Below are 26,148 nucleotides of genomic sequence, written 5' to 3'. Positions count from 1 at the left end.
AGAAACAGATCCCAACTCTTCCCACACCTTCCACCAAGCCAGTAAGGAATCCAGGTACTTCCTAAATCCCAATTCTTCCATAAAGAGTCCAAATTTTGCAAAAGAGATGGAAACAGCTGAACTCAGCCTCAGGGCATGGGGTGGTGGGGAATACAGGGGTCCGATGGGAGTGGCCTTCTCCGAGTGGGCGGAGCGCGTGGGTGGGAGCAGTGCCCTCTGGGAAGAACCCGGAGGGAGACTCCTGACTTTAAGCAGCCGCGCGCGTGCGTGTGGGGGGGGGGGGGGGGCGCGCGTGCGTCTGTCTAGGGGGAGTTAATGATTTACCAGAGGCTCATTTCACAACTTACCAAGGGTCAGCTTCCCTTGGGCATGTACAAGTTCGGTCCTCTGGGCTCCTCACCCCTTGCCAGCTTCCACCCGGAAGGTCCCCCAGGCAGCCCGCAGCATGATCTCCATCACCGAATGGCAGAGTGAGTGCGAGGGGCCGGTGCTGTCGAGGGGGCTGGCTGGACCGGCTAGGGTGGGTCAAGATGCAGCCCTTCCCAGCCGGGATCTTTCTCTGGGGAACCTGCAAGGCGACCTCTGGAGCTAGTGGCTGGGAGCTGCCCTGTTGGCATCCTTCAGGCAGCACGGCCAGGGCCGGGTGTGGCTCCCTGCCTTCCAGGGGTTGGGGGGTTGCCCAGGGCCCCCAGGTAGCCAGAGGCTGGTGCCTGGAGGAACTGGCAAGTTCACCACTCAGGCTGGTCCCTTCCCCATTCAGGATTCTTAAACATGGGATACTACAAGGGTGGACCTAGAAGGCCTCTGCCTATTGAGACATCTTTCCCCCACAAACTCTTAGGGTATCCTGTGGCCCTGGCTCCTTCTTATCAGAAACTAAACTCAAATCCCCTCCCCAAATCACTCTGTCCTCACTCCTAAATATCTTTCCCCTTTATTCAGGGAGGTAGTCCCAAGGTCCAGGAGAAGTGGTGAAAACTGTGGCTCTATAAGTTTCATTTGGGTGAGTTACTTAAAGCCAGTGTCTTATCTGTGAACTGGAGATAATATTCATTCATTCACTGAACAAATTTGTCTCCTTTATGTACCAAGCACTGTTTTGGGCACAGGGTATGCAACAGTGAATGGAACAGACATATTCCCTGCTTATGTTCCAGAATGAGGAAACAGGTAATTAGCAGATGAAGTCAGTATGTAGTATGTCAAATGGTGATACCTCCCTCTGGACAAAAATAAAACAGGGTAAAGAAGCTTCGGAGTGCGGGGTAGGAGGGGTGACTGTTTTGTATAGAGTGGTCACTAAGCTTACCTGGGAAGGTACTTTTATACAGAGACCCATAGGAAGTGAGGGAGCAAAGCCACGCAGCTGTCGGGGGGGGGGGGAATGTTCTAGGAAGAGGGGACCGCCAGTGCAAAGGCCCTGAGGCATTAGCATATTTTGGTGTGTTTGAAAAACAAGGAGGCTGGTGTGGGTGGAACAAAGTGAGGAGAGGGGAGAGCAATAGGAGGATAGTCAGGGAGGTCACTCAGAGGCCAGGCTGTGTAAGAATTTTGGTTTTATCTCCATAAGATGGGAAACAATTAGAAGGTTTTGTGCAGAGGAGTGACATAATCTGCTTATATTTTTAAAAGATCACTCTGGGTGCTGGATTGAGAATAGACAGACTGTGGAGGGGTGGGGTCAGCAACAGAGAGACCAGTTTTGAGGCAAGAGATGGTGAAGGGGACCAGTTCCGAGGTGAGAGGTGATGGAGGAGACCAGTTCTGAGGTGAGAGATGGCGGAGACTGGTTCTGAGGTGAGAGACAGTGGAGGAGACCAGGGTGGTAGCAGCAAACTGGTGGGGAGTAGTCAGTGCTGGATCTGCGCTGAGGAAATTTCTGAAAGGATTTGCTGATGGCCTGGATGTGGGTTGTGAGAGAAAGAATTCAAGAATGCCTCCGATATTTTCAGCCTGAGCAATTAGAAGGGTTGAGTAGCGGGGGAAGGCAGGATTTGGGTTTTAGACATGTCGAGTTCCATGTCAAGTAGGTAGTCAGGTATATTAGTCTGCAACGGAGAGAAATTTGGGAGTTGCCAGCGTAGGGATGGTGTGTAAAACCATGAGGTCGCCTGGGCACAGTTTCTCAGCCTCCCCACTACTGACATTTGGGGGCAGAGTAGTTCTTTGTTGTGGGGGGAGGGGGATCTGTCCTGTCCATTGTAGGATTTTAGCAGCATCCCTGGCCTCTACCCACTAGATGGCAGTAGCACACTCTCACTCCCACTTGTGACCATCAAAATGTCTTCTTATGTTACCAAATGTCCCCAGGGGAACAAAATTGCCAACCTACCCATCAGCCCCACCTTCCACCCCAAGTTGAGAAACACTGACTTAGGGGAAAAAATAGAAGAGGGCTGAGGCCTGAGCCCAGGGGCAAGCCAACATTAAATCAAAATGGGCTAAGTTCTATGAAGAATGTGCTAAGTGAGTCCTACGAAGAGAAAAAATATGAGGGAACCAGACTAAGTCAGGAACAAATAGTGGACCAGGTTTCCCTGAGAAACCGCCATGTGCGTTGAGACCTGAAGGAGTACGTGTTGGGCAGATAGCGAGTGGGGAGAAACCGCATGTACCAAGGCCCCGACGCAGGAAGGCTCGTCATGGAAACAATGATGTGTTTGGAGTGTGGCAGGCAAGGGCAGAAGATGAAGTTGGACAAGCAAGCCTAGGCCCCATCATGCAGGGCCTGTAAGCCAAGGCATGGGTGGGAGGACTCTGTTGCATTCTAAGCCAGTGGGAAGCCATGACGGATTGTACGCTGTGCTAATATGTTTTCCAAGGCCCCTGACTGCTGTGTGGAGAAGGGATAAAAGGGTGGCAGGAATGAAGCAGGAGACTAACTGGGGGATGTCGCAGGAGTCCAGGAAAGAGATAATGGTGGCTTAGAATTAAGTGGTAAGAGTGGAGAGAAATGGACAGCTTTCAAGATACATTTAGGAGGAAGAAGCAATAAAACTTAGCTGTGGATTGAATGGAGGAGGGGTGGTAGGAACAGTGAGGGAGACTCAGTGATGGATCTTGGGCTTCTGCCTCGAGCTGCTGAGTGGGTGGTGATGACATTTCATTCATTTGGGGAAAACTGCCAGGTGCAGCTTGAAGGAAGGAAAATCAATAGCTCAGTTTGGACCTGTTGAGTTCAAGATGCCTTGGAGAGAGAAAAACATGCAGATATGCCAAGTAAGCAGCTGGATAGGAGTTTGGAAGCTCAAAGGAGGCATGGACTAGAAAGATAAATATCAACATTGTCAGCACACAAGAGATACTTAAAGATGTGTAAATTCGTGTGAAACTAGAATGAGAAGAGAAATGAGCTGGAGCTGAAGCCCTGAGCAATTCAAACCCCAAGAGAAGAGAAAGAAGTGGGAGCTGGTGAAGAAGCCTGGGAAAGAGTGGCCAGACAGCAGGAAAGAAATCAAGAATATGGTGTCACGGAACCCACCACAGGACATTTCAAGAAGGGAGTGGCCAACTGCTGACAGATGAGGACCGACCCCTCTCCTTTGGATTTGGGAACATGGACGTCATGGAAGGCCCAAGCAAGAGCCTCTCTGTAGAGGGGGTGGGGGCAGAAGTGGACCGGACAGGGTTGGTGAAAGGCACTTTTTCTAGAGCCAGTCTGCTGGGTTCACACCCTGGTTCTGCCAGCTGCTGGCTGTGCACCCCCTGGGCACAGGTTAAGACCGCTCAGTGTTTCCGTTCTGTTTGTGAAATGGGGCTAAAGCACACCTACCTCATAGGCAGTTATGAAAATTCAACGACTTAATACACATAAAGTGCTTAGACTGCCTGGTACCATATGTTCATTAGTGTTAACAATTATTACTATTAATCACTGTTGTTAATTTTGAAAAGAGAAACAAGCTTCTTTCTCTTCCCCTTTGCCTCCTTCCTCTTCCTGAACAATTCAGTCTTAAAGCCATGAGGTAGCAGGGGGGCGGTGCCCAGGGCGGGTGTCAGGGTCCTCGCCGGGCTGGCGGGTTCACACTGGTGCCAGGCCAGGGGGAGGGGGGCATCCTGGAACGGTTGGGGTGGAAACTGGAGAGTAACTTTATGGTGGAGGGGCCTGCAGACTCCGCCTTGATGAAGTGCTTAAAGAAACATCATTCAGTAACAGGTCAAATTGGAACTGTGCATCACCTAATAGATGTAGTGAGAAGAACACAGCATCACCTCTTGTTGATATCTCTGCATAACCTGAATCTAGTCATGAGGAAACATCAGACAAACCCAAACAGAGGGACAGCTGCAGGATAACTGGCCCAAATCTTCATAAGTGTCAAGGTCATGTCAAGGAGAGACTGAGGAACTGTTTCAGACAAAACAGCCTGAAGAGACATGGCAACCACATGCCACATGTGATTCTGAACTGGATCTTCTTGCCGTGAATGATATGACTGGGACAACTGATGAAACCTGAATGGGGTCTGAGGGTTGGATGGTAGTAATGTATCAGTGTTAATCTCCTGACTTTGACGTTGTGTCCTGGCTGTATAGGAGAATAAAGGAAACCACAGCCAAGTATTCAGGGGCGATGAGATAGCCGGTGGCAACTGCTTTCAAATGGTTCAGGACAAAAATTCTTTGTACTGTACTCGCAACTTTTATGTCCATTTGATATTGATTTTAAAGAAAGAGGGAGAGGGACTTCCCTAGCGGTGGTTAAGACTCCGCCTGCTGGGCTTCCCTGGTGGCGCAGTGGTTAAGAATCCACCTGCCAATGCAGGAGATGCGGGTTTGAGCCATGTTCGGAGAAGATCCTACATGCTGCGGAGCAACTAAGCCCGTGCGCCACAACTACTGAGCCTGCACTCTAGAGTCTGAAAGCCACAACTACTGAACCTGTGTGCCACAACTACTGAAGCCCGTACGCCTAGAGCCCTGCTCTGCAACAAGAGAAGCCACCACAATGAGAAGCCCGCACACCGCAACGAAGAGTAGCCCCTGCTTGCCACAACTAGAGAAAGCCCGTGAGCAGCAATGAAGACCCAACACAGCCAAATAAATAAATACATAAATTTAAAAAAAAAAAAAAAGGAAAAGAGAGAGAGAGGGAGAGAGAAAGTGAATGGTGTCTGAGGCTCCCTTGCACAGCCTCAGATCAGAGGGACCCATCCGCCTGCTCCAGGGGATATTGTTTTCCTTGGAGCTGTAGCTGCTTTCTGGAAGCAAGAAAAACATTGAACCTGGCTTCAGTTAGTGCTGCAGGGCGGGGTCTAAACAGGACTTTGGAGCAGCCATCAGCCCGGTGGTTCTCTGCGGGTCTGGGGAGGGCCCCACTTCTCACCAGGTGGCGCCCTGGAGAGCCAGGCCTCTCTGGAGAGTTCCGTCAGTCTCCCAGCTGTTCTCTGCCCCCAGAGCCTGGAGACTGGGTGACCTCCAGCAAGGGGTGCGCTGCCCCAACTGTCTGCATCCTGAGGACGGAGGGCTGCAGGCACTGCTGTCACTCCTGGTGATGTGTCCCATCCCGCACCCTCTCTGCCATGCTTTCTGCCCCAAGAAGAACTTCAGGAGCAGCCCCTGGCTGGTAATTTGACTGAAATCCCTCAGCTACTCCACAGGTGAGAGGCAGAGCAAGGTCTGAGGCTTGTGTGTGAGAAAAACAGTTTCTGACCCTTTTCTGTGGGGTTTTGTGTTCACGGTGCAGTTTCTCCGCTGAACGCTGGAAGCACTAATTGTGGCCCATAAAGAAGGCTGCCTCCATTGCAGAAAAATTGTGGAAATGCACCAGCCCTTGAAGGCCAGTGTGGAACAAGTCGGAAAAGTAATAACCATACAAGCCAGCAAATCACTGTTGCAGAAAGAAGTATAATATAGAAGACATGAAATATGAATTTGAGAAATGTATGATTTCTACAAAATGAGTAAGAGGCTGTACTTAAGTGTTTACAGCATGGGCATGTGGATATTCTAACAAAACAAAATGAAAACGCAATAAAATGCCCATGTTATGTTTCCACACAAAAATATCTACTAAGGGAGATAGACCGGAAGGGTGTATTGTCAGAACTGACCTACTTCTATGGTGAGTGTAAGCTAATAAGAGATTTTTATAACGGGCATAAAAACTTAAAATACCTTTGTCATTCAGATTAAAGAAATATGGTTGTGGTCTTCCTCCACAGTACCCTGGCCCGTGTAAAATTATCATGACAAGATAGATGTACTTCTAGATCCTCAACTCACTGTCTCTGAGGGTAGAAAAATCATGCAACATGGAAAGACAGAACACAAACTTCATAATGACCAAGGGGGTTGTACTCTACCCAGTGTCTTGGGCTCTAAGAGATTTAATTCAGGCAGGCATTCTAGGACATGGAAACAGGAAACAAACTTAAATAGATTACGGAGATTTGTCAGAAACAGGAGGAATTGCCATTAGTAGCAGTTGGATTCTGGGCGGGGGGGGGATATGCTGAGAGAAGTGATGTTGTACTCGTTCCTAGCAGATCCAGCTCTGCCAAAATGGAGACCCAATTAGACTGGCATTTTTCTAGAATATGAGTTGAACGAGGTTTCAATCCATAATTTGAACAATAAATCTCATCTCTGTATTTTTAAAGATCTTTTAAAGTCCTTTGGCCTTATTTCTATACTGGAACTGATCCTAATCCTCTTAAGGTCTGTATGGTAACAGATTAGGAAAGATTAACTACCTACCTGAAAGACGATTGTGTTTCATTTTCTTTCAGTTGTAAATATAACTTAGCCAGTAAACCTAATCTTAAGAATAAACCTAACTAAGGAGGCAAAAGGCTTGTACCCTGGAAACTACAAAATGTTGCTGAAAGAAATTTTAAAAGACACAAATAGGTAGAAAGGCCCATATTCATGGATTGGAAGACTTAATATTGTTCAGATGTCAATACTACAGAAGGCAGTCTACAGATTCAATGCAATAATCTATCAAAATCCCAATGGCATTTTTTGCAGAAATAGAAAAATCCATCCTAAAATTCACATGGAATCTCAAGGGATCTTGAATAGCCAAAGCAATCTTGAAAAAGAAGAACAAAGTTGGAGGTTTCAAACTTCCTGATTTCAAAACTTATTACAAACCTACAGTAATCAAAACAGTGTGGGACTGGCATAAAGACAGACATAGAGACCAATGGAATATAAAAGAGAGCCCAGAAATAAACCCTGGCACATATGGCCCCATGGTTTTCAACATGGGTGCCAAGACCGTTCAATGGAGAAAGGACAGTCTTTTCAACAAATGATGTTGGGAAAACTGGATATTCACAGGCAAAAGAATGAAATCGGACCCATACCTTACACCATATGTAAAAATTAACTCAAAGTTCATTTTAGCTCTAAGTAAGATCTAAAACAAACTCTTAGAAGAAAACATAGGAGAAAAGCTTCATGATGCTGAATTTGACCATTATTTCTTGGGTGTGATACCAAAAGCACAGGAAACTAAAGAAAAAAATAGATACACTGGACTATATGAAAATTTAAAACTTCTGTGCATCAAAGGACACAATCAACAGAGTGAAAAGGCAACCTACAGAATAGGAGAAAATATTGGCAAATCTTGTATCTGATAAGGGGTTACTATGCAGAATATACAAAGAACTCCTATAACTGAACAACAGAAAACCCCAAACAACCTGTTTTAAAAATGGGCAAAGGACTTGAATAGACACTTCTCCAAAGAAGATATACAAATGACCAACAAGCACATGAAAGATACTCAACACCACTAATCATCAAGGAAATGCAAATCAAAACCTCAGTGAGATACCACCTCACACCCCTTAGGATAGATGCTATCAAAAACAAAACAAAGCGAAAAAACAGAAAGTAACAAGTGTTGGTGAGGATATAGAGAAGTTAGAACCCCTTGTACACCACTACCGGGAATGTAAAATGGTGTAACTTCTGTGGGAAGCAGTATGGTGGTTTCTCAAAAACTTCAAAATAGAACTACCATATGGCCCAGCAATTCCACTTCCGGGTATATACCCAAAAGAAGTGAAAGTAGAGTCTCGGAGAGATATTTGCTCACCCGTGCTCACAGTAGCATTATTTACAATAGCCAAAAGGTGGAAGCAACCCACGTCCATCCACAGATGACTAGATAAACAAAATGTAGTATATGCATACAATGGAATATTATTCAGCCTTAAAAAGGAAGGAAATGCTGACACATGCTACAACACGGATAAACCTTGAAGACATTATGCTGGGTGAAATAAGGCAGTCACACAGAGACACGTACTGTACGATTCCAATCATATGAGGTACCTAGACTAGTTAGAACCATAGGAAGTAGAATGGTGGTTGCCAGAGAGAGCGGGGAACGGGGAGTTGTTTAGAGGGTACAGAGTTTCAGTTTTGCAAGATGAAAAGAGTTCTGGATGTGGGTGGCGGTGATAGCACAACAAGGTGAATGTACGTAGTACCACTGAACTGTATACCTAAAAATGGTTAAGATGATCAATTTTACTTGTATTTTATTGTAATTTAAGATAAAATTTTCAACTTGATTCAATTTAAAAACGAAGCAACACAATGAACTGTCATTTGTTGACTACCACAGCAGCACAGATAAAGTAAAATTAACAATTCTGTGTGATGGAGGGGGTTTAAGAGAAAGGGGACTTCATATCGTAACTAGCCTATCTGTGCTGGGCTCCCTGGCTCTGAGGCAACTCCTGTAGTTCCAAGAACGAGGAGACACAAAGCAAAAGACATGCTGCTGCTGGGGCCCACCTGTGGCTGAAGTTAGGGTTCCGAGGAGTGTGTAGCAGGGCAGCCACGGTGCTGGCTGTGGCGTAGACTCCGAGGTGATGAGCACATTTCTGGTCAATGACTTCTCTTTCCCAGTCAAGTGTGAGAGGTCGTCATCAGAAGGCTGGGAAGCGGGGCGGTTTAGAGAAGGAAGGAGACACTGTAAAGAACTGTTCAGGAGGGCAAGCCTCCTGAAATAGGGCAGGCCAGCTGGGCAGTTGTGAGACACTCTGGGGATATGACTGTGAGTTTTCAGTGGTACCCTTCGGCCCTGGTGTGAGTTGGGCATAAAGTGGCTCCCAAAAGCAAGAGGCCAGGAACAGAGTAGGCAGAGGGCTGTGTTCAGCCAGAGACCCAACCCTGATAATGATCTAGGTGACGTGGCATTTGAAGACATGAGGAAACTGAAAATAGAAAGTGGTGAGAGTATCCCTAGCTACCTCATAGAGATGTTGTGAGGACAGGACGCCAGAGTATATAGAACTGACCAGCAGTTTCCAGGTGCTAAACATAGATTCGTGCCCATCCTTCCCTTCCCCTCCTGTCATTCCCTGAGAGCACAGAGGCCAAGATTCCTGGATGGCAATGGAGCCACGCCATCCCCTGCCCCCCAGAGGGCACCTGGCCAGCGGCAATGGGGGGAAGTTCCAGCATCCCAAGCTGCTCCCCAAAGCCCACCCCACCACAACCTCCTTGCCCATTGCAGAGATTGGTGTGGGCACCACCGGCTTCGGCATCTTCTTTATCCTCTTTGGAATGCTCCTGTACTTTGATTCGGTGCTCCTGGCCTTCGGAAACGTGAGTCCCCAAGCCCTGTGAACCTACCTGAGGTCTCCGTTGCCGGGAGGGTCAGCCCTGAGTTTATTCAGATCGAGCCCATCCAGGCGCTGGGCACCACCAAGCGCAGGCAGGCAAGGGGTGGCTGGGGATGGATGCTGAGGCCTATGGGGCACAGAGAATCTAAGGACCTGGATTCTCATGCCAAGCTCTGGGCAAGGTCCTGAGGGTACCAAGATGAATCAGACGCCCCGTCAGAATCCCACCACCTGGGGACAGGAATGTCACATCAACATACACGACTGGGGAGGAAGACAGGGGCAGTGGTAAAGTCACTGTAAGATAAACACATCTAATATGAAACAAGGTGCTTGGAGAAAAGAGAGCGCGCCCTGTGGGAGAAGGATGAAAAACAATTTAGAAAAATAAGTGAGTGTGGGGAGGATAAAGCACTTCCAGGTGGATGGAACAACAAGAGAAGAGGTATGGAGAAGGGGAGGGAAAGCATGGAACGTGCTGGAAGAAAGCCAGAGAGTTAGGTTTGACAGGAGGCCAGGCACTCTTAAGGGATCGTTGGGAGGCAAGCTGAAGGTGGTGACAGGGCCATAGAGTGGAGGGCCTGGAGGGCCACAGGCTGGAGCCCTGACACTGCCCTGTGACTCTGGGTGTGGCTGCCCAACCTATTTAGGCTTCAGCCTTCACCTTTGTAAAATGGAGAGAATCTCACTATCTTTCCCATCTTACTTAGGAGGTGTGATGAGAAATGATATCATAGAAGAAGAAGTGCTTGGGATCCAAGAAATTGGGTCGAACTGGGTGACAAGCTAGAGACCTTCAAAGGTCTCCTGGTGCACCCTGCCTCTGCGCACCTCTGTTCCTAAGCAGTTCACATTACTCACCCTCTCCAACGTTATCCCTCCTTGAAGAGTGAGCAAGTCCTGCCGCAGGCCTGATGCGCAGCTCCAGGCCTGGCCCCTGACTCCCGGGGGAGCAGAGGGAGCCAGGGTGTTTGTTCTCACACCCACCCCCTCCCTCTCCCACAGCTGCTGTTCCTGACTGGCCTCTCCCTCATCATTGGCCTGAGGAAGACGTTTTCCTTCTTCTTCCAGAGGCACAAGCTCAAGGGGACCAGCTTCTTCCTGGGGGGCGTGGTCATCGTGCTCCTGCGCTGGCCCCTCCTGGGCATGTTCCTGGAAACCTATGGCTTCTTTAACCTCTTCAAGTGAGTGCAGGTCCCCTTCCCCTGGATGGGCCCACCAGGGCCTCTGAACGGCTGAGGTCAGGTTTGGGCAGCATGACCAGCAGTGCATACAGAAGCTGGACTTTATCCTGCAAGAGACGGGAGCCTCGGAAGGGTTGAAAATGGGGAGGAGCATCAGGTGGGCACCAACCATAGGCTGAAGGACAAGTTGGAGGAATCAGCCCATCCATCAGTAAACATGGAGTACCTGCTGTGTCCCCATCACTGTGCCTGTCACCAGGGAGGAGACACAGGACCTGCCCTCAAGTCTGGCAATCCAGATAGGGAGGAAGAGCAGTGAACTAAAATCTACTAAGCCCCTCACATGCACCAAGCATGCTCACAAGCAACCTCTCATTTTGTCATCTCCACAACCCATTGTAGGATTGTCCTCTACTTGCAAATAAGGAAACCAATGCTCAGAGCCCTGCCCGAGCTCTCACAAGTAGTATGCAAAGGATCTGAACTTGACCCAGTTGTCTGTGGCTTCGGCCCGTCCAGTGTCAGCCCGGGCCTGGTGAAAGACATGGTGGAACTCAGCGAAGGTGTGTGGCCTCCATCAGGGCCAGGGAGGTGTCCCAGAGGAAGCAGAACCTGAGACAGGCCTTGAGGGGTGGGTTGGGTCTCAGAGAAGACTGAAGGGTCCTTAAGGAGAAGAAAGAAAAGGATACTGAGGAAGACCATCTCTGGGGCACTGTGGAGAGAACAGGGGTGGGATGGGGATGATGTGGGCTAGAAGAATCATGGCTTGTGGACTCATGGGAAGGAGCTGTGGACCAGGAACCGGAACCATCAGCTTACTCAGTGTAGCCTTGAGAACACCTGATCGGCCCGATGCCCTGGCTTCAGAGACGTCATGTAGTGTGGTTGCAGGAAATGAAATTCTCCCACATGTGTTCTGCCATCCATTATTTTTCAACGATGTCATTATTCAAACAGTCATTCATTCAAATAGTCAGATATATAAAAAGTACCTACTACGTGCCAAATACAGGGCTAGGTGTGGGGATATGGCGCTAAACGAGGAGAAACTTCCTGCGGAACTTGCAATTTAGTGAAGAAGACTAACTCTGACAATAGTTACCATTTATTGAGGGCGTGGAAGTGTGAGTAGGGCCACTGCAGACTCAGCAGTTCTAACCAAAATTAAACCTCGAGAAAGACACCTTGCAGCAGCATGGAAGGGGCCAAAAAAACAAAAAGCAAACAAAAAAACAACTCAGAGCTATAGGAGACCCAAGCGAACCTCAGGGACCTGAGGCCCAGGGAAAGGAAGTAGCTCAGCCAGAACTCAGATTTCTGCTCCCCTTCCCACACCAACCCCCGTGCCTCCAAGCCCTTTGAGGGATCACCCATCCATGCCAGGGGGTGTGTGGTAAGAATGGGGCGCCGAGGCGTGGGGGAGAATAGTGAGCGCAGCCTCCAATAGCGATCCATGCCTGGAGCCCAGGAAACATGCGGCAGGCGGTACACACCCAGTCTAGGGAGGAGAAGACAGTAACAATAATAAAAATTAACATTTCCCAAGCATTTCTCTGTGTAAGGCCCTATGATGTAGATACGATTATTATTAACCCCATTTTACAGCTGGAAATAGATTCAGAGAAGTGAAGAAATTTGCCTAAGTTTATACAGCGCCAGTGAGTGGTAGAGCCAAGATTTGAACCCAGGGAGTCTGACCTCAGGGCCTTCATTCTTAACTACTCCACTTGGCTGCCTCTCAAAAAAACAGGGGTGCAGAAGCATGCCCGTCCCCAGTGCCCAGGGGCCCATTCTCTTGGGAGCCAAAGCTGGAGCCTTAGGGGGGACCTTAGCCTCGCTGCCCTCATCCTCCCCTCTGGGGCCATCACTGACCACTCCCTCCGCCTCTCTGCTCCTAGGGGCTTTTTCTCTGTCGCCTTTGACTTCTTGGGCAGCACCTCCAACGTCCCCTTCCCGAGCACGGTAAGTGCATTATGCGTGTGGCTTGGCGGCGGTGCTTGGGGTGGGCGAAGCACGCGGACTTAGTAGAGCAACAGCCCCAGGCGCAGTGGACACTTCCCCATCTCCCCCCGAAGCCCCTTCCCCAGGCGGGCCAGCCTCAGCTCCTCTTCCCCTCCCTGTACCTTCTCCATTTGACAACAGCAGAAGAGATGACGGGTGTGAGCTGTTGTGCCAAAGGTGTGGGTGTAGAGAACGGTGTTTGTCAGTAGCTCCCTATTACCGCCAAAGAAACGGAGCCTTAGGGAGTCTAGGTGACCCAGCCAGAAAGGGCCAGACTTCCGGAGAGAGGGCTGAGTCTGGGCCCCAGGCAGAGAGAGGATGTGTGACAGCCAGTGACAACAGGAAAATCAGGTGGCAGATTCTGTCCTCTCCCTGGGGCAGGCATGGGGCAGTGGTCCCTAGCCCCTGCCCCTCCCTTTCTCTGAAGCACCGGACAGAATACAAGCTCTCTGAGAAGCTCAGAGAGGCTCTAAGCCAGCACCTTGACATGCCCGCCCCATGAACACACCCCCGCTGTCCCCTCTCCATATCTGCGCCTGGCACTGCTCCCAGCTCTCAAGGCCAGCTTCGTAATAACCTAGATATTGAGTCTGCTCCGCGCTCTTTGTCTGGAGTAATGATTCTTGGCTCCCACAGCTGTTCCGGAGGCTTCAAGGCACCAGCTCAATGGTCTGAACAGCAGAGATAAGCTGCTTGAACTTGGATCATTGGTTGAGGGGGCTGGAAAGGAAATGGGGGCCACCCCCTCAGGCCCCCACCCCACACTGACTCATCTCCCCATCATACCCGGACCTCTCCAAGTCCAGAAGGAAGGATGGAGCCGAGTGACTGACCTCAAATCCCCAAGTCAATGCAAGAAGCTGTCAGGACTGTTGGGAGCAGAGATCCAGGTCCCGTGGAGATTGAACGGGGATCACACCCCACCCTGTATTTATCAGAGGAAAAGCAAAGATTAAATCCCCAAGCTGTAAATGTGCCTGAGACTCAAAGTCAGTGTCTGTAGCCCATTAAGTCCATTCTCTGACTCAGGGCAGGCCCACACACACGGCGAGAAGCAGGCCTGCTCTCATGACCTATCATTCTTACCCTCGTGTCTACTAGTCCTAATGAGTGAGATAATATGTTTGCAAGCCCCTGTTAGCAGGAGGTATTAAACAAGTGTTGGGTATTAATCCCCATCATGGTGGGAAGTGCTTCTCAACCATTAATTAGGTGGATGTCTGCACAGCTCACCCACCAGGTAGCCTCTGTGCTGAGGTAGAGACATAGCCCCTACCTTCCAAGGGCCCCAGTCTCTGTCCTGGGAAGCACTTTATTCAAGGGTAAAGCGCATCCTTGCAGGCCCAAGAAAGAGACAGGAGTCCCCCGCAATGCGTACATTTAATAAGTCTCTGTGAGGGCCCCTGTGTCTGTACAGAGCAAAGGGGCGGGTGCTGAGGGTGCAAAGGGAAGGAGACCTGCCCCACTTCAAAGCGAGGCTCACAGCAATTCCAAAACGGTGTGACCGAGGTGCCACAGGACGTGACTGTGGGGCTCCAGGAGCAGCACCTCCGGACACACTGCAGCTGGAAGGCACTCCTCCGAGTTCCCTTAGTGCTTCTCAGGTACGCCCACCTTCTAGAGCTGCAAAGGTGCTGCTTTCTTAGCCAGCTGCTCACATACCTGTCTCGCCCATCGGACCTCGGCATGTTCATCTCCAAACCCTGTGCTGAGCCCGTGCTCAGGAATTGCTTGGGGAAAGAAGGGAGGAAGGAAGGAAGAGACAATCCCCCCACCCAGTCTCAGATCCCAGATCCCAGCCCAGGAGCCGCCTTCTGGTCTGAGACCCCAACTGAGCTGCCAGAGCCGGGAGCACACGGGGAGCAAGGAGCCCCCGGGGCAGACTGTGCCACCTCCTCCCCCTTCCCCCCCTGCATCCTACTCACTTGTCTGGAGGGGGAACATTGCCCGCTGACGCTCCGCCCCCCCGCCAAACAGTCCATTTCCATGTTGTTTGGGGCAGAATGGGTCTTGGAGTGGGTCGGGGAGAAGCGGTGAGAAGGCTGGAAAGAACTAGCGGCAATCAGAAAGCCAGTCTTGGAAGGCTTCTGGAGGGGCAGAACAAGGCTGATTTCAGTCATGAGAACCAGGAGGCGGGAGTCAGCCGTCATCGGCTCGGAGCGCCGTGCTCTCTGAGGGGGTCTGAGGAGGAGGGAGGGGGAGGCAGAGGTGGGCCTATGCCTGGAGACGTCACCATGGGCTTTATAAAAGGGACGTGACCAGGGAGCCGGTGACAGCGAGCCCAGGAGCCCATCTCCCCTCCCTCCAGGTGTTCACTCAGCCAAGCAGTGTCATCACCTCGGAGACCCCTCAGGACGGAGCCAAGGCAAGGTAGGTGCGCTGCAGCACCCACACAGGGGAAGGCTCTGGCCGGACTCAGGGAGGCTCCCAAGCTGGGAGCAGGAATTCAGTTCCAAGACTGACAGAGGTGTCCCAGGCAGGCCAAGGGGGTGCCGATCTTCCCTGATTACTCGGCTGGCCAGATTTATTCTGGGATGTCTGGGTAAATGATGTTAACTTGCACTTTATGAAACCAGGACCTTGGGGATTCTTTTCTGTAGAAAGAATGAATACAGTGAATGAACTCTCTGGCTGGGATGAGAGGCCACAGAAGCTTTTGGAGGGAGCTGGGGAACTCCTGGGGCTCACAGGCTCAATAGGACTCCTCTGGGCAGTTCCCTGATGTGTGGATGGCAAACACAGACCTAAACAAAGAGCCCCCGTGTACCCTGCCAGCCCTGGCACTAAGAGGTGGGATCACCGCAGAAGGGAGCTGCCCCACCCCAAAAGCTTTCCAACCAAGCCTGGAATTCCTGTTACTCTCTAGGCACAAAACCCCTGGGACAGGGAGACCACAAAAATGCCCACAGCAGGACAGCCACTCGTGGCCCCCTGGAAGCTGATGGTTCTTTTCCAAACAACTCAATTCTACCACATGTGTTAAAAGCCCCTGTGCTGGGCAGTGAACCAAGAGTTGGGGGAGGGGTGTAGGTGTGCATTGGGGACAGGTAGTGGGGGAAACCCAAAGTTCTCATGGTAAGTGCTACCTATGATGGGATGGGGAGGGTGCAATACAGGTGAGAGGAGCATGAAGAAGGAACACTACCTTCTAACCACACAGCCTGCCCTCTGCCTCCTTCCCCACTCACCGCCCTGCTTCTGAAGAGCAGCCGGAATGCTCCATGTGAAACGCGCTAATCTACACACATTCCCCTCTGGCTCACACCGCCTGGGGATAAAGCCCCTGGTGGCCCCTTCCCCAGCCTCATCACTCACTCTCTCTCCAGCAAAGTTTCACCCTCCTGGCAGGCCGGAGGGCCTGCGCTTCCCTCCACACCCAGCTCCAGCTCCCTTGCTGGGACTGCCTTCAGTGCTCAGAAACTCAGCTCAGGTGCCAGCCCCTGCAGAAAGCCTGCCTGGACCCTCCACATCAGGCTCCCATGGGCTCTGACACACCCCCAGGCCTCCCCACCCACCCTGTACTCATGTACTCATGTGCCTCCAGCCTATCATTTACCATGTTATTTTGAGATGATTCTGATTACGACTCAATTTCTTGTGCTAGATCTCAGGGGAGGGCCTTGGGGAAGCAACCCTGTGTCTTAGCATACCTGTGCACCCATAGCACCAACCAGGTGCTGCGATCAGGAATGATTTCTGAACTAACCGGGACCCTGTGCATCCATGGTCTGAAGCCATAAAAGAAATGGTTTTACACTGTTCTCTCTAGTGGACTGATCCTCTCTCTACTCCATGCCCTGCCCCAGGCCTTAAGGCAGGTGCAGAAAGCCATGGTCTGGGTTTCAGGGTGTCACAGAGTCAAAGTCTGCAAGGATAAGTGACCATCTGAGGGGACAGTCGGTGGCCAGTCTGACTCAATGCTCTTATTTTATACACGGAGCAGTAACGTCTAGAGATGGGAGGTGACTTGCTCTTGTCTCACAGGGAGGGAGGGTGGAGCTGTGGCTATAGATCTGAGCCCTCCTAATCCCACTCTTACTCTACCCCATGCCTGCGTCCCGGTTGGAGCAGGGAGAGGAAAGGGGAGTGGGGGCAACAACAGAGGGATGGATGGGGCTGAGCCACCGTTAGGAGCTGACGGGCACAAATGATAGTCCCCCCCACGCTGCCCACTTTACCGCTCGACCACAGAGGGAGGCTCGAGCCTTTAGATCTGGCACCCACTCCCTTCTGCTCAGCCTGCAGTGCTGCCTGGCTCTCCACCAATTTGTCTTTAATCATGTTCGGACAGTCTCAAAATGCCTGGTGACTTTTTCAAAGAGAAATCAGACTTGGGAGCTGGAAGAGCTGGGGGGTGGGGGTGGGGATGAGAGGGGAAAGGGGATGAAGAGGGGGTCAGAGCACACAGCTCCCACCTCAACAGCCAAAATCATGAAGTCAATTATATTCATATCCTCTCAGAGACCACGGGGAATAGAATATGGAGACAGTTGACCTGATAAATCAGGGAAAGTTTTTTTCTCTTTCCTGAATTACAGGCAATAAGACAATTTAATGACGGTTTTCAAGGCTATGAAGGGTTATGAGAGCAAGCAAGATGATTGCCTCTTTCTTCATTTTTCTTGAAAAAGGAAAGGAATTAAGTTCCCATTACAGCAGGAGGGAACTGGGCCAGGTTCGGGAAGGCACATTCTAGCGGGGAGAGTGGAGCACAGAAAGTTGTCATTTATGCAGAGCCCAGCATGGAGGGAAGAAGTGCCAGCTCCCAGGCTCCAGAGAGCAGGTTGGGACCTCAGCGTCCTCCATTCAGTGGAACTCCTTGCCCCACTTCACTTCACCTTTCCCTGCTCACTGCCACACTGCATCTCATTCCTTGTTTCTCCAACATTCCTCTCAAGCAAACCTGAGATTCAGAATCCTGGCCATTTTCCAACCCAAGCAGTCCTGCCCCTTCCACTGATATGGATCCTTCCTCCCTCCCTCCCTCCCTCCCTTCTTTCCTTCTCTCCTTCCTTCCTAACCTTACTGGCCTCCCCTGCAGGAAGCCCTCCCTATGATTCTCACCTAGCATGATTTCAGCTTGGACGATACGGTGCAAGTGGTCTCAGTCCCGTTTCCGTGCTGTGTCTGTTCAGCCTCATCCCTCCACTGAGGGCCTCCAAGGGCAGGGGCTGTCTCCTCCCTTCCAAGGGTCCCACTCCCTGCTGGGATCTGCCCCATCACCCAGCCCAGAGGGCGTGCCTAACCTAGTGCCTCCTCCCTCTCTCTGTCTTGGTCTCCGGACACTTCCAGGACCACGATGAGCTCCCTGCTTTCTTGGCAGCTGATGGTTTTCCTTTGTGCCATCTCCTTCAGGGAGACATTAGAAAAGGCGACGCCCATGGAGAATCCTAGAGCCACAGGTATGTGTTGTCTGGGAAGAAGGGTGGGAGGGAGCAAGTGAGTTGTTGCAAAATGAGAGTTACCACATTCTTCAGATATGGCAAGTCCCGTGACGTGAATTTAAAACTGCATTTAATGGAAACCTAAGACTGATACATGCAACACATTTAGGGGCCTCGCTAACCTTGCAAGCAGGAGTGTCTTGCCACTGTTACGGACATCAGGAGGCTCACCCAGGTTCAGGTGCTTTGTTAACCACAGAGCTCCTGCATGGTCTTCTCTGCTCTCCGCCAACCACCTCTCTGTGCAGATCTGCTAGGAAGGAATTTAGTATGCAAGTTTGTCTTACCAGTGACCTCAGTTCCTTTATGGGAAATTTGAAAAAAAAAAAAAATAGCCTACACAAAAGGACAGATCCTTAATATCTGTCAACATTATGAGTTCATTGTGAAACTGATGAGCTGGAGAAACTGAGGCCCAGAGAGGTAAAGAAACGTTCCCGAAGTCACTCAATCCAATGCTGCAGAAACCCAGCAGGCACTGAGCTCCCCAAGAGTGCCCTCTACAGGGCATGAGCCAGGACGGTGCTCATCCCCAAGTCAGGAGCGGGGTTTAACACTGCTGGGTGGTCAGCTTGGCCTCTGGGGACCTCAGTTCCTCTAGCTGTAGAACTTGCAGCATTCTCTCTATACACAAGATATCACTGTGCCCATAAGCTATCCCAAAGCAAAGAGAACATGGCCCTGGGTGTCCCTTGCCAAGTGTGTCTTGTCTCCTGGGATCGGGTGTTCTTTCTGGGTGAGGGAGGATCCCCCAGAGTATAACATCATCACTGCCCTGGGGACATTGAGCTCTTAGCTCTTTCTGGCAAAAGCTTAGGTGATGCTAAAAACAATAGCCTAAGCGGTGATCCTCCTGCTGGGATGGTGGCTGTAGCTAGAAAGGAAGTCATTGTCTCTCCCATCTCAGCCAGGCCCAGGACCCTCCTAGGAAGATTATAACTAACTCTGGACCATGCCCGCTCTTCTCCAGAGTACGCCAGGGCACTGAAGAGCAGGGCTCAAAGCCAACTACCCTCCACCCAACACACACCCACTCACACCCCAGACCTCATTTCCACTGATCTCCTGCCACAATTTGCTGGGGTCATTGTCTCCTGAGAGCTAGTTGCGCTACTTTACTGCTAAAAGGTATAGTGCACTTAATGAGCCTTGCATGTGAAGTGCCTTCCAAATTAGCCTCCTTAACCCTCAGTATGAAGGGGAAAGATTATACCTGGAGTGGGGGAGGTGAGCTGGTTGAGGTGACCCAGATAATTTCCCTTCTTTGTTGAAGTCCTTATATAGCCTTTTAGGGGTCACACTTGTTGGGGGTGTGGAGGCACAATGGTCTTAGCTTCACTTGCTTCATTTCTGTAACTACAAGCCTTTCATTAGCTTTTATATATTTAACAAGCATTTTTGAGGCCCTAGTATGTGCAAGGCACTGTTTTCAAGACTCTGAGAGACTCAGAGATGAATGAACATGGCCCCAACCGCCCTAGGAGCTCGGTCTAGTGGGAGCCTGATGCACAGGCGGGCCAGCCAGAGGGCCACGAAGAGGAGCAAAGCTGGGTGTCCAGCAAATACTTGAGTTTTCTTTATTTCCAAGCTCTACCCTGCTTGCTTCCTAAAAAAAAAAAAAAGTAATCAATATAAAAGACATTCAAGACAATTCTGTAAAACATGTGAAATCAAAGCTATACTGAAGGAAGGAGGAGCAAATGGCCTAACCACCCAAGCTAAGATGCTGCTGAGCTTGGAGCTCTGAGCTTCCTAGGGGTCAAGGAACAAAAGGGAAGCAGAGGTTGGGGATGTGAGTAGGTGTTCCAAAGCCGTCTTTCCCGGGCCCCGGCCTCACGTCAGCCTCTCCCTGTGGCTCTGTCCTAGGCCCGCGGCTCAGACCCCCGGCGCTCCTGGCCTCCGGGGCGCAGAGCCCGCGGTGCGCGGAGAGGAAGCCCGCCGCTGCCGGGCCGAGCCCTCGGGGGGCCTCGCCGTGCCCTCCACCCGAGAGCTCCGCTGGGCCCCAGCTGCCGGGCCTGTGCGCCCCCCGCAGTCGCCTGATCCCCGCCCCGCGCGGCGCGGTGCTGGTGCAGCGGGAGAAGGACCTGTCCGCCTACAACTGGAACTCCTTCGGCCTACGTTACGGAAAGCGGCAGGCTGCGCCGCCCGGCAGCCGCGGCCAAGGCGCCGGGCGGGGCTGAGCGCGGAGGTGCGGCCTTAGACCTTCCAAATCGGGGCCGGGGCTGGGGGCGGGGCAGTGGGAGGGGCCTGCAGCTTTTTTCCTGAAGCAATAAAGGAAATGCTGCCGTCTCACCTGCTTGTGATCCGTGGCTAATTTTTGCAAGCGGCGCGGATGAGATTGTTCCCCTTCTCTCTCAGTTGGATCTTCAGCTGGTTTTAAGAAGGCTTTAGTGTTATCAAGGTCAGTGATTTTAAAACTAGAGGTAAAGGACCAAGTTGTTTTTTCCCCCAATTCGGGGCCGATCGGTACTTTTAAACACACACACACACACACACACACACACACAACACACACACACACACACACACACGCTGAATCTCTATAAGACTTTTAAAAATAACTAAAAAGAAGCTCAAATTGGATGCTGCTTGGGTGGTGTTACTGCAATATCAAATAGCTATAAAAATTTCTGAAGATGTTCGCTTAATTCCTAGACCTATGTCACTGCAGATGGGTAACCAACATTTTTCAGAGGGCCATGAGCCGACACCCACACTTTGAGTAGCACTGATCTAGGCCAGGGGAAGGCAGATGGCTTAAGTACCTTCCCCTTTCCCAGGGAAGTTTTTAGCCAGTCGGACAGCCTGATCTGGAAGATGATACCAACCACTGCCCCATCCACTGAGGTTTAAATAACACCTTAGCTCCACAGTCAGACCTCCACTGGGGTGCTTGGCCACAACCACACTGAAGCCCCACTCCATGCGCAAGGAGTGTCAGCAGTGCACTGGGCCATCTATCTGCCAATCACCCCCTCCCCGCCCACCCCCCCACCCCGGAAACCCTGGATGGGTCCAGTGCTTTATGTTCATCACTTCTCTACGTCATTTGAACCACCCGGGGGGCTGAGCATGTGTTAACCCCATTTTCACAAGTGAGAATCCTGAGGTTCAGAAAGATAAACATCTCACTCAAGGCACACAGCCAATGAGTGGCAAGCCATTTCAGGCTCCTGGCTTCCCCATTGCACTGTCACACCTCTCTGACGTGGCAGGGTTTCCATCTGAGTCAGCTGTGGTGAACATCAGGAATGGTCAACCTGCCTTGTGGGGACATTCCTGGGGGCCCCCAATAGCTGGGGAGTTTAAACTGCTGTAGGAAGGAGTAGAGCTTGTCAGTTGGGAAACTCCAGGAATTCTAGGCTTCTAAGCCCACAAGAAAACCCAGCCCTATTTGACAGCCTCACGCTACGCGTACCCTGCTTGGTTTTGGCTGAGCTGGGTCTTCATTGCGGTGCGCAGGCTCTTTGTTGCAGCACGGGCTTCTCTCTAGTTGCAGTGCACATGCTTAGTTGCCCTGGGGCATTGGGAACTTAGTTCCCCAGCCAGGGATCGGACCCATGTCCCCTGCATTGGAAGGCAGATTCTTAGCCCCTGGACCACCAGGGAAGTCCCTACCTTGCTTGGTTGAGAATGGAAATGTTCTTTCCTAGAAGGATTGTGTGGTCCACCACCACTCCATGAAACACCAGTGTTCCACCCATTACAGAAACCAGGACTCCATAGAATGGAGGCAGAATCTTGTTGCTATGGCAATGAGATAGGCTGCTATGGGAACACGACAACCTGCCCTACCCCCATCTCTACTCTGAAACCGTCCTCCAGGATCTCTCAAATTATTGGTACTGCTGTGAGCTCATGTCCTAGCATGCACGACAGGGTGATGTTGTTGATATTTCATCCCCCAAATGGCCTGGGGGGTGTGTCCCTGTACCTCTGGGAGAGGAATCATAAACTCAACAGCTATTTTGTTAAGTGAGTTATTCTCCTATTCCCTGGACCAATCCTTTCTCTGATGAAGTCTATGCGTAGGAAGAAGCTAATGGATCTCTAAAATCTGCTCTTAGCCAACCTAATTTTACAAAATTTCCTGTGATCTCCCCTAACTTCTCCTCGTGACCTCAAGTTTAGGCAGATAGGAGGCAGGGGTGTGTGTGTGTGTGTGTGTATGTTGCTTCAGGGACAGGAGAGTGAAATGTGTTCTCTGGTATAAGAAGCAGGCCTGTGTGTGAGAAGGTATGTGTAAGAGGGGTAAATGTGAGAAACATACATGTGTCTGTGTGACGCTGCGTGTGGTGTGGCCCCTCTAACTACATTTCAGGCCTTACTAGCTCCCACTGCAACCCAAGTGCTCTCCAGGATCTCTGTTCTAGCTGCTTCAGTGGGTAGCAGAAGAGCTGGATCCACCTGTCCTGGTCTTCCTGCCCAGGACTGTGCCTGTGAGACTCCAGGCTTTGCAGTTCTTGATCCCATGTGCTGTGAAGGGATGGGGATCTCCATGGGGTGAAGGGGTTTTTGGTTTCATGAGGCTCCCAGCCTGACTCTGAATTGATTGGAGGGAAGGTACAGGCTGTGAGGGGCCCCAGGGACTCCCATCTACCTCCCAAGACTTCTGGGTGGGCTCAGAGAGCTAGGGCACCAGAGCCCAAAGACTTGGAGGTAGGGCTGCCTAGGGTCTCTCAAACCCAGTCCTTCCTGGGAACTCTAGACAGTCCCCAAGGGGCAAGAAACCAGGAGGACCTGGGCATCCTTCCCTGGGGAATGGGAGGTAGGAGCATCTCTTTCCATATTCCTTCCATTTTGGTAAGTCTGTTGCACTAGTAGGGAAGTGGCCTCATGCCCCTAAGCAAAGGAATATGGAGGGCGGGGGTGGGAGGGATGCAGGGGGATTTCTGCCTCTAGTATCACTAGTAACATATTAACAAGCAATTTTTTAGTCCTGTAGTGTGCCAAGCACAGGGCTACTCCATTCCAACCTCACAACAACTGCAAGAGGTGGGCAGTATTCTTGGAGAAGTCAAGTGGTGCGCCCAAGGCCGGCTGGCAAGTTAGAGAGCCCAGAGTGAGACTCTCACATTCTAATTCCACGTATCATAATCTTCCTACACGCTACAGTCTTTCCTTTTTCTCTGTCCCTGCTGTGTGGCAGAGCCAGCCCTCTTCCTGAATGATTTGTCTTGGGTAGCAGGTCTCTGGCAGCCAATGTAACTCTATCCCGATGCCTCTCCAACTTCTTTAATGACAACACAGGTGAGGTTACCAATCCCCAGAGCAGGTCTCCTCCCCTCAAACCTCCTGTTTGGGGTCAGGCATCTGACTTTTGCCCCTGTCTGTCTCCTTTCTCTGGAAGCAGCTTCCCCAGGTCCAGACTTGGTCATAGGGAGGCAAAAGATGTCAAGTCCCAGGGGAGTTAGTATGCCCTTCCTCGCCCTTCTTCCATTTTAAAACATCAGAGCCCAACAGGCTTCCGTACTCAGCTCAGAGCAGGGAGCCTGGAGGCCAGCAGGACTGGTTTTGTTTGCTGGGAAAGCCAGAGCAAAACAAAGAGCCCCCAGTTTCATCCTCTTCTCGGGTTTTGCTTACCTATATTTTCTCTATTATCTGTCCAATAGAGTCTTAACAACAGTCTCATCCGCATGTTACCTTCACAAAATGTTTAAAGGTACCACTTCTGACACAGTCATGTCTGCTCACACCCTAAGCTCCTTAAAAGATAGCAAAAGAACAAGAAAGGAATAAACTCCCACGGACAAAGAGAAGGGAAAGGAAACCACAGCAGATGAGAAATGACAACCAGATATTGAAGATGGAAATTAGATGGAGGGCTTGGCAGAATGAAGGAAGCTACAACCTCAAAGCCAGCAAAAAGGTCTACTGAAGGGCCATAACTGATTCACCCCAAGGACCAAGTCTCGGTACTTGGAGCTACCTGGGACGAATTCTAGACTGAAACAGGGGACTGGCTGGAAATCTCTACATGGAGAAGTTAGACTTCCTGAGTCCCCTATCTCCAGTTAACACAGCCTGGCTACCCTGCTCCCCCATGAGGAAGAAGCTAGAGGCTTTCTCGAGGATTCAGTAGAGACCTCTAGTCAGAGGGGGTCACAAGCACAATAAGGATGGGGATAAAGAGAGCGTCTGAAAAGAGGGGAAAAAGAGAGTAAACTGTGTGAAAGTCTGCCTGGGTGAGCCCTTTCCCAGTTTCTTCCCAGAATGCAGGGCACAAGGACCACCTCCCCAAATGGGAGAGAGAACGCCCCAAAGAAAAGACCGACAGATACTGACATTGAAGGGTACCTACATTTGTCCGTTTGGGCTGCTTTAACTAAGTACCACATACTGGGTGGCTTATAAACAACAGAAATTTATTTCTCACAGTTCTGGAGGCTGGGAGTTCCAAAATCAAGGGACCCCGGATTCAGTGCCTGGTGAGGGCCCGCTTTCTGGTTCATAGATGACTATGCTTTTGTTGTATCCTCACATGGCAGAAAGGAGCAGGGAGCTCTCAGGGGTCTCTTTTATAAGGGCTACTAATCCTATTCATGAGGGCTCCACCCTCATGACCTAATCACCCATGAAGGCCCCCCACTTCCTAATATCATCACATGGAAGGTTAGGATTTCAACATATGATTTTGGGGGGCACAAACATTCATTTTATGGCAGTGCTCCAGGGAAAATCTGCTCAAAGCCCCCATCTAGAGTGGGGTACACCAGCTGTGAGCCTTGCCCCTGCATACCGAGTTTCTAGGCCCCTCCACCTGTCTGTCTTAGCCCTGAATGGAGAGCCAAGTTGTCCCAGGAGCTTGAATAAAACCTCTAGTTTGGAAGAGAAGACCAAAGCAAACAACACAGAGAAACCAGAGACACCAAGAAAAAAATTAGTCTGTAATTAATATCCTCAGAGGGAAAAAAAAATTAAAAAAAAAAATCCTCAGAGGGCATAAGAGAACATTTTGCACTCATAAAACAAGTAGTGGGGGCTTCCCTGGTGGCGCAGTGGTTGAGAATCTGCCTGCCAATGCAGGGGACACGGGTTCGTGCCCTGGTCTGGGAAGATCCCACATGCCGCGGAGCAGCTAGGCCCGTGAGCCACAACTACTGAGCCTGCGCGTCAGGAGCCTGTGCTCCGCAACAAGAGAGGCCGCTATAGTGAGAGGCCCGCGCACCGCGATGGAGAGTGGCTCCCGCTCGCCGCAACTAGAGAAAGCCCTCGCACAGAAACGAAGACCCACACGCCAAAAATAAAAATAAATAAATTAAAAAACAAACAAACAAAAAACCAAGTAGTGGTTGCAATAAACATAGGAATAATCAAAGAATAAGAAAGGGCCTTCAGAGGTTAAAATTACAGGAGAATTTTTTTTTAAGAAATAAAAGAGTCGGAACGTCAAGTTAAAGAAATCTCATAGAAGGTAGAACAACAACAACAAAAAAATCAGGAGATAAAATATAAGAAACTTAGAAAACAAACAGAAGTTGTAATATCCTACTAGTATGAGCTCCTGAAGGGAGAAAAAGAGAAAATGGAAGGGAAGAAATGACCAAAGAATTAATGCGGGACGATTTCCCAGAACGGAAGGACACGAATTTCCAGGTTGAGGGCATCCATTAAGTGGATGAAGCACATGAATGGAAGAAGACCCATGCCAGGGGTAAGGAAAGGTGGTGAAACCCACTAGAGATCAAACCACAGAAGAGCCTGGAATCAGAGTTGCACCAGACTTGTTAAAATCAGAAGATATTGGAAAAACAACTTCTAATTTCAGAGGGGAAATAAGTGTCAACCTAGCATTCTATTCACATCCAAACTCTAAAGGGTAAGGGTTGAATGGAAACATTTCTAGACCTGCCAGGACTCCAAGTGTTTACTTCTCCTGCACCCTTTCTCAGCAAGCTTCGGAACACATCTTCCACCTAAATACAA

General features: G+C 50.4%; 2 protein-coding genes across 2 annotated transcripts; both read left to right on the top strand.

The window, feature by feature from the left end:
- Positions 1–430: 430 nt before the first annotated feature.
- Positions 431–12,544, top strand: GOLT1A (golgi transport 1A). The gene is made up of 3 exons (XM_022593718.2): positions 431–470; positions 9,485–9,576; positions 10,599–12,544. Exons 1-3 carry the CDS (start codon positions 446–448, stop codon positions 10,779–10,781), a joined length of 300 nt encoding a protein of 99 aa, XP_022449426.2. The 5' UTR covers positions 431–445; the 3' UTR covers positions 10,782–12,544.
- Positions 12,545–18,062: 5,518 nt separating this feature from the next.
- On the top strand, positions 18,063–20,444 carry KISS1 (KiSS-1 metastasis suppressor). The gene is made up of 2 exons (XM_022593287.3): positions 18,063–18,180; positions 20,089–20,444. The coding sequence occupies exons 1-2, from the start codon at positions 18,078–18,080 to the stop codon at positions 20,400–20,402; spliced, it is 417 nt and encodes a 138-aa protein (XP_022448995.1). The 5' UTR covers positions 18,063–18,077; the 3' UTR covers positions 20,403–20,444.
- The last annotated feature ends 5,704 nt before the right edge of the window (positions 20,445–26,148 follow it).

The sequence above is a fragment of the Delphinapterus leucas genome, chromosome 1 (assembly GCF_059928025.1).
Source record: "Delphinapterus leucas isolate spDelLeu-1000000601 "Yukka" chromosome 1, BTC_Dleu_Yukka2, whole genome shotgun sequence".
NCBI classification, from domain to species: Eukaryota; Metazoa; Chordata; class Mammalia; order Artiodactyla; family Monodontidae; genus Delphinapterus; species Delphinapterus leucas.
The sequence above is the reverse complement of the archived record's forward strand: the minus strand, read 5'-3'. Positions and strand labels throughout refer to the sequence as shown.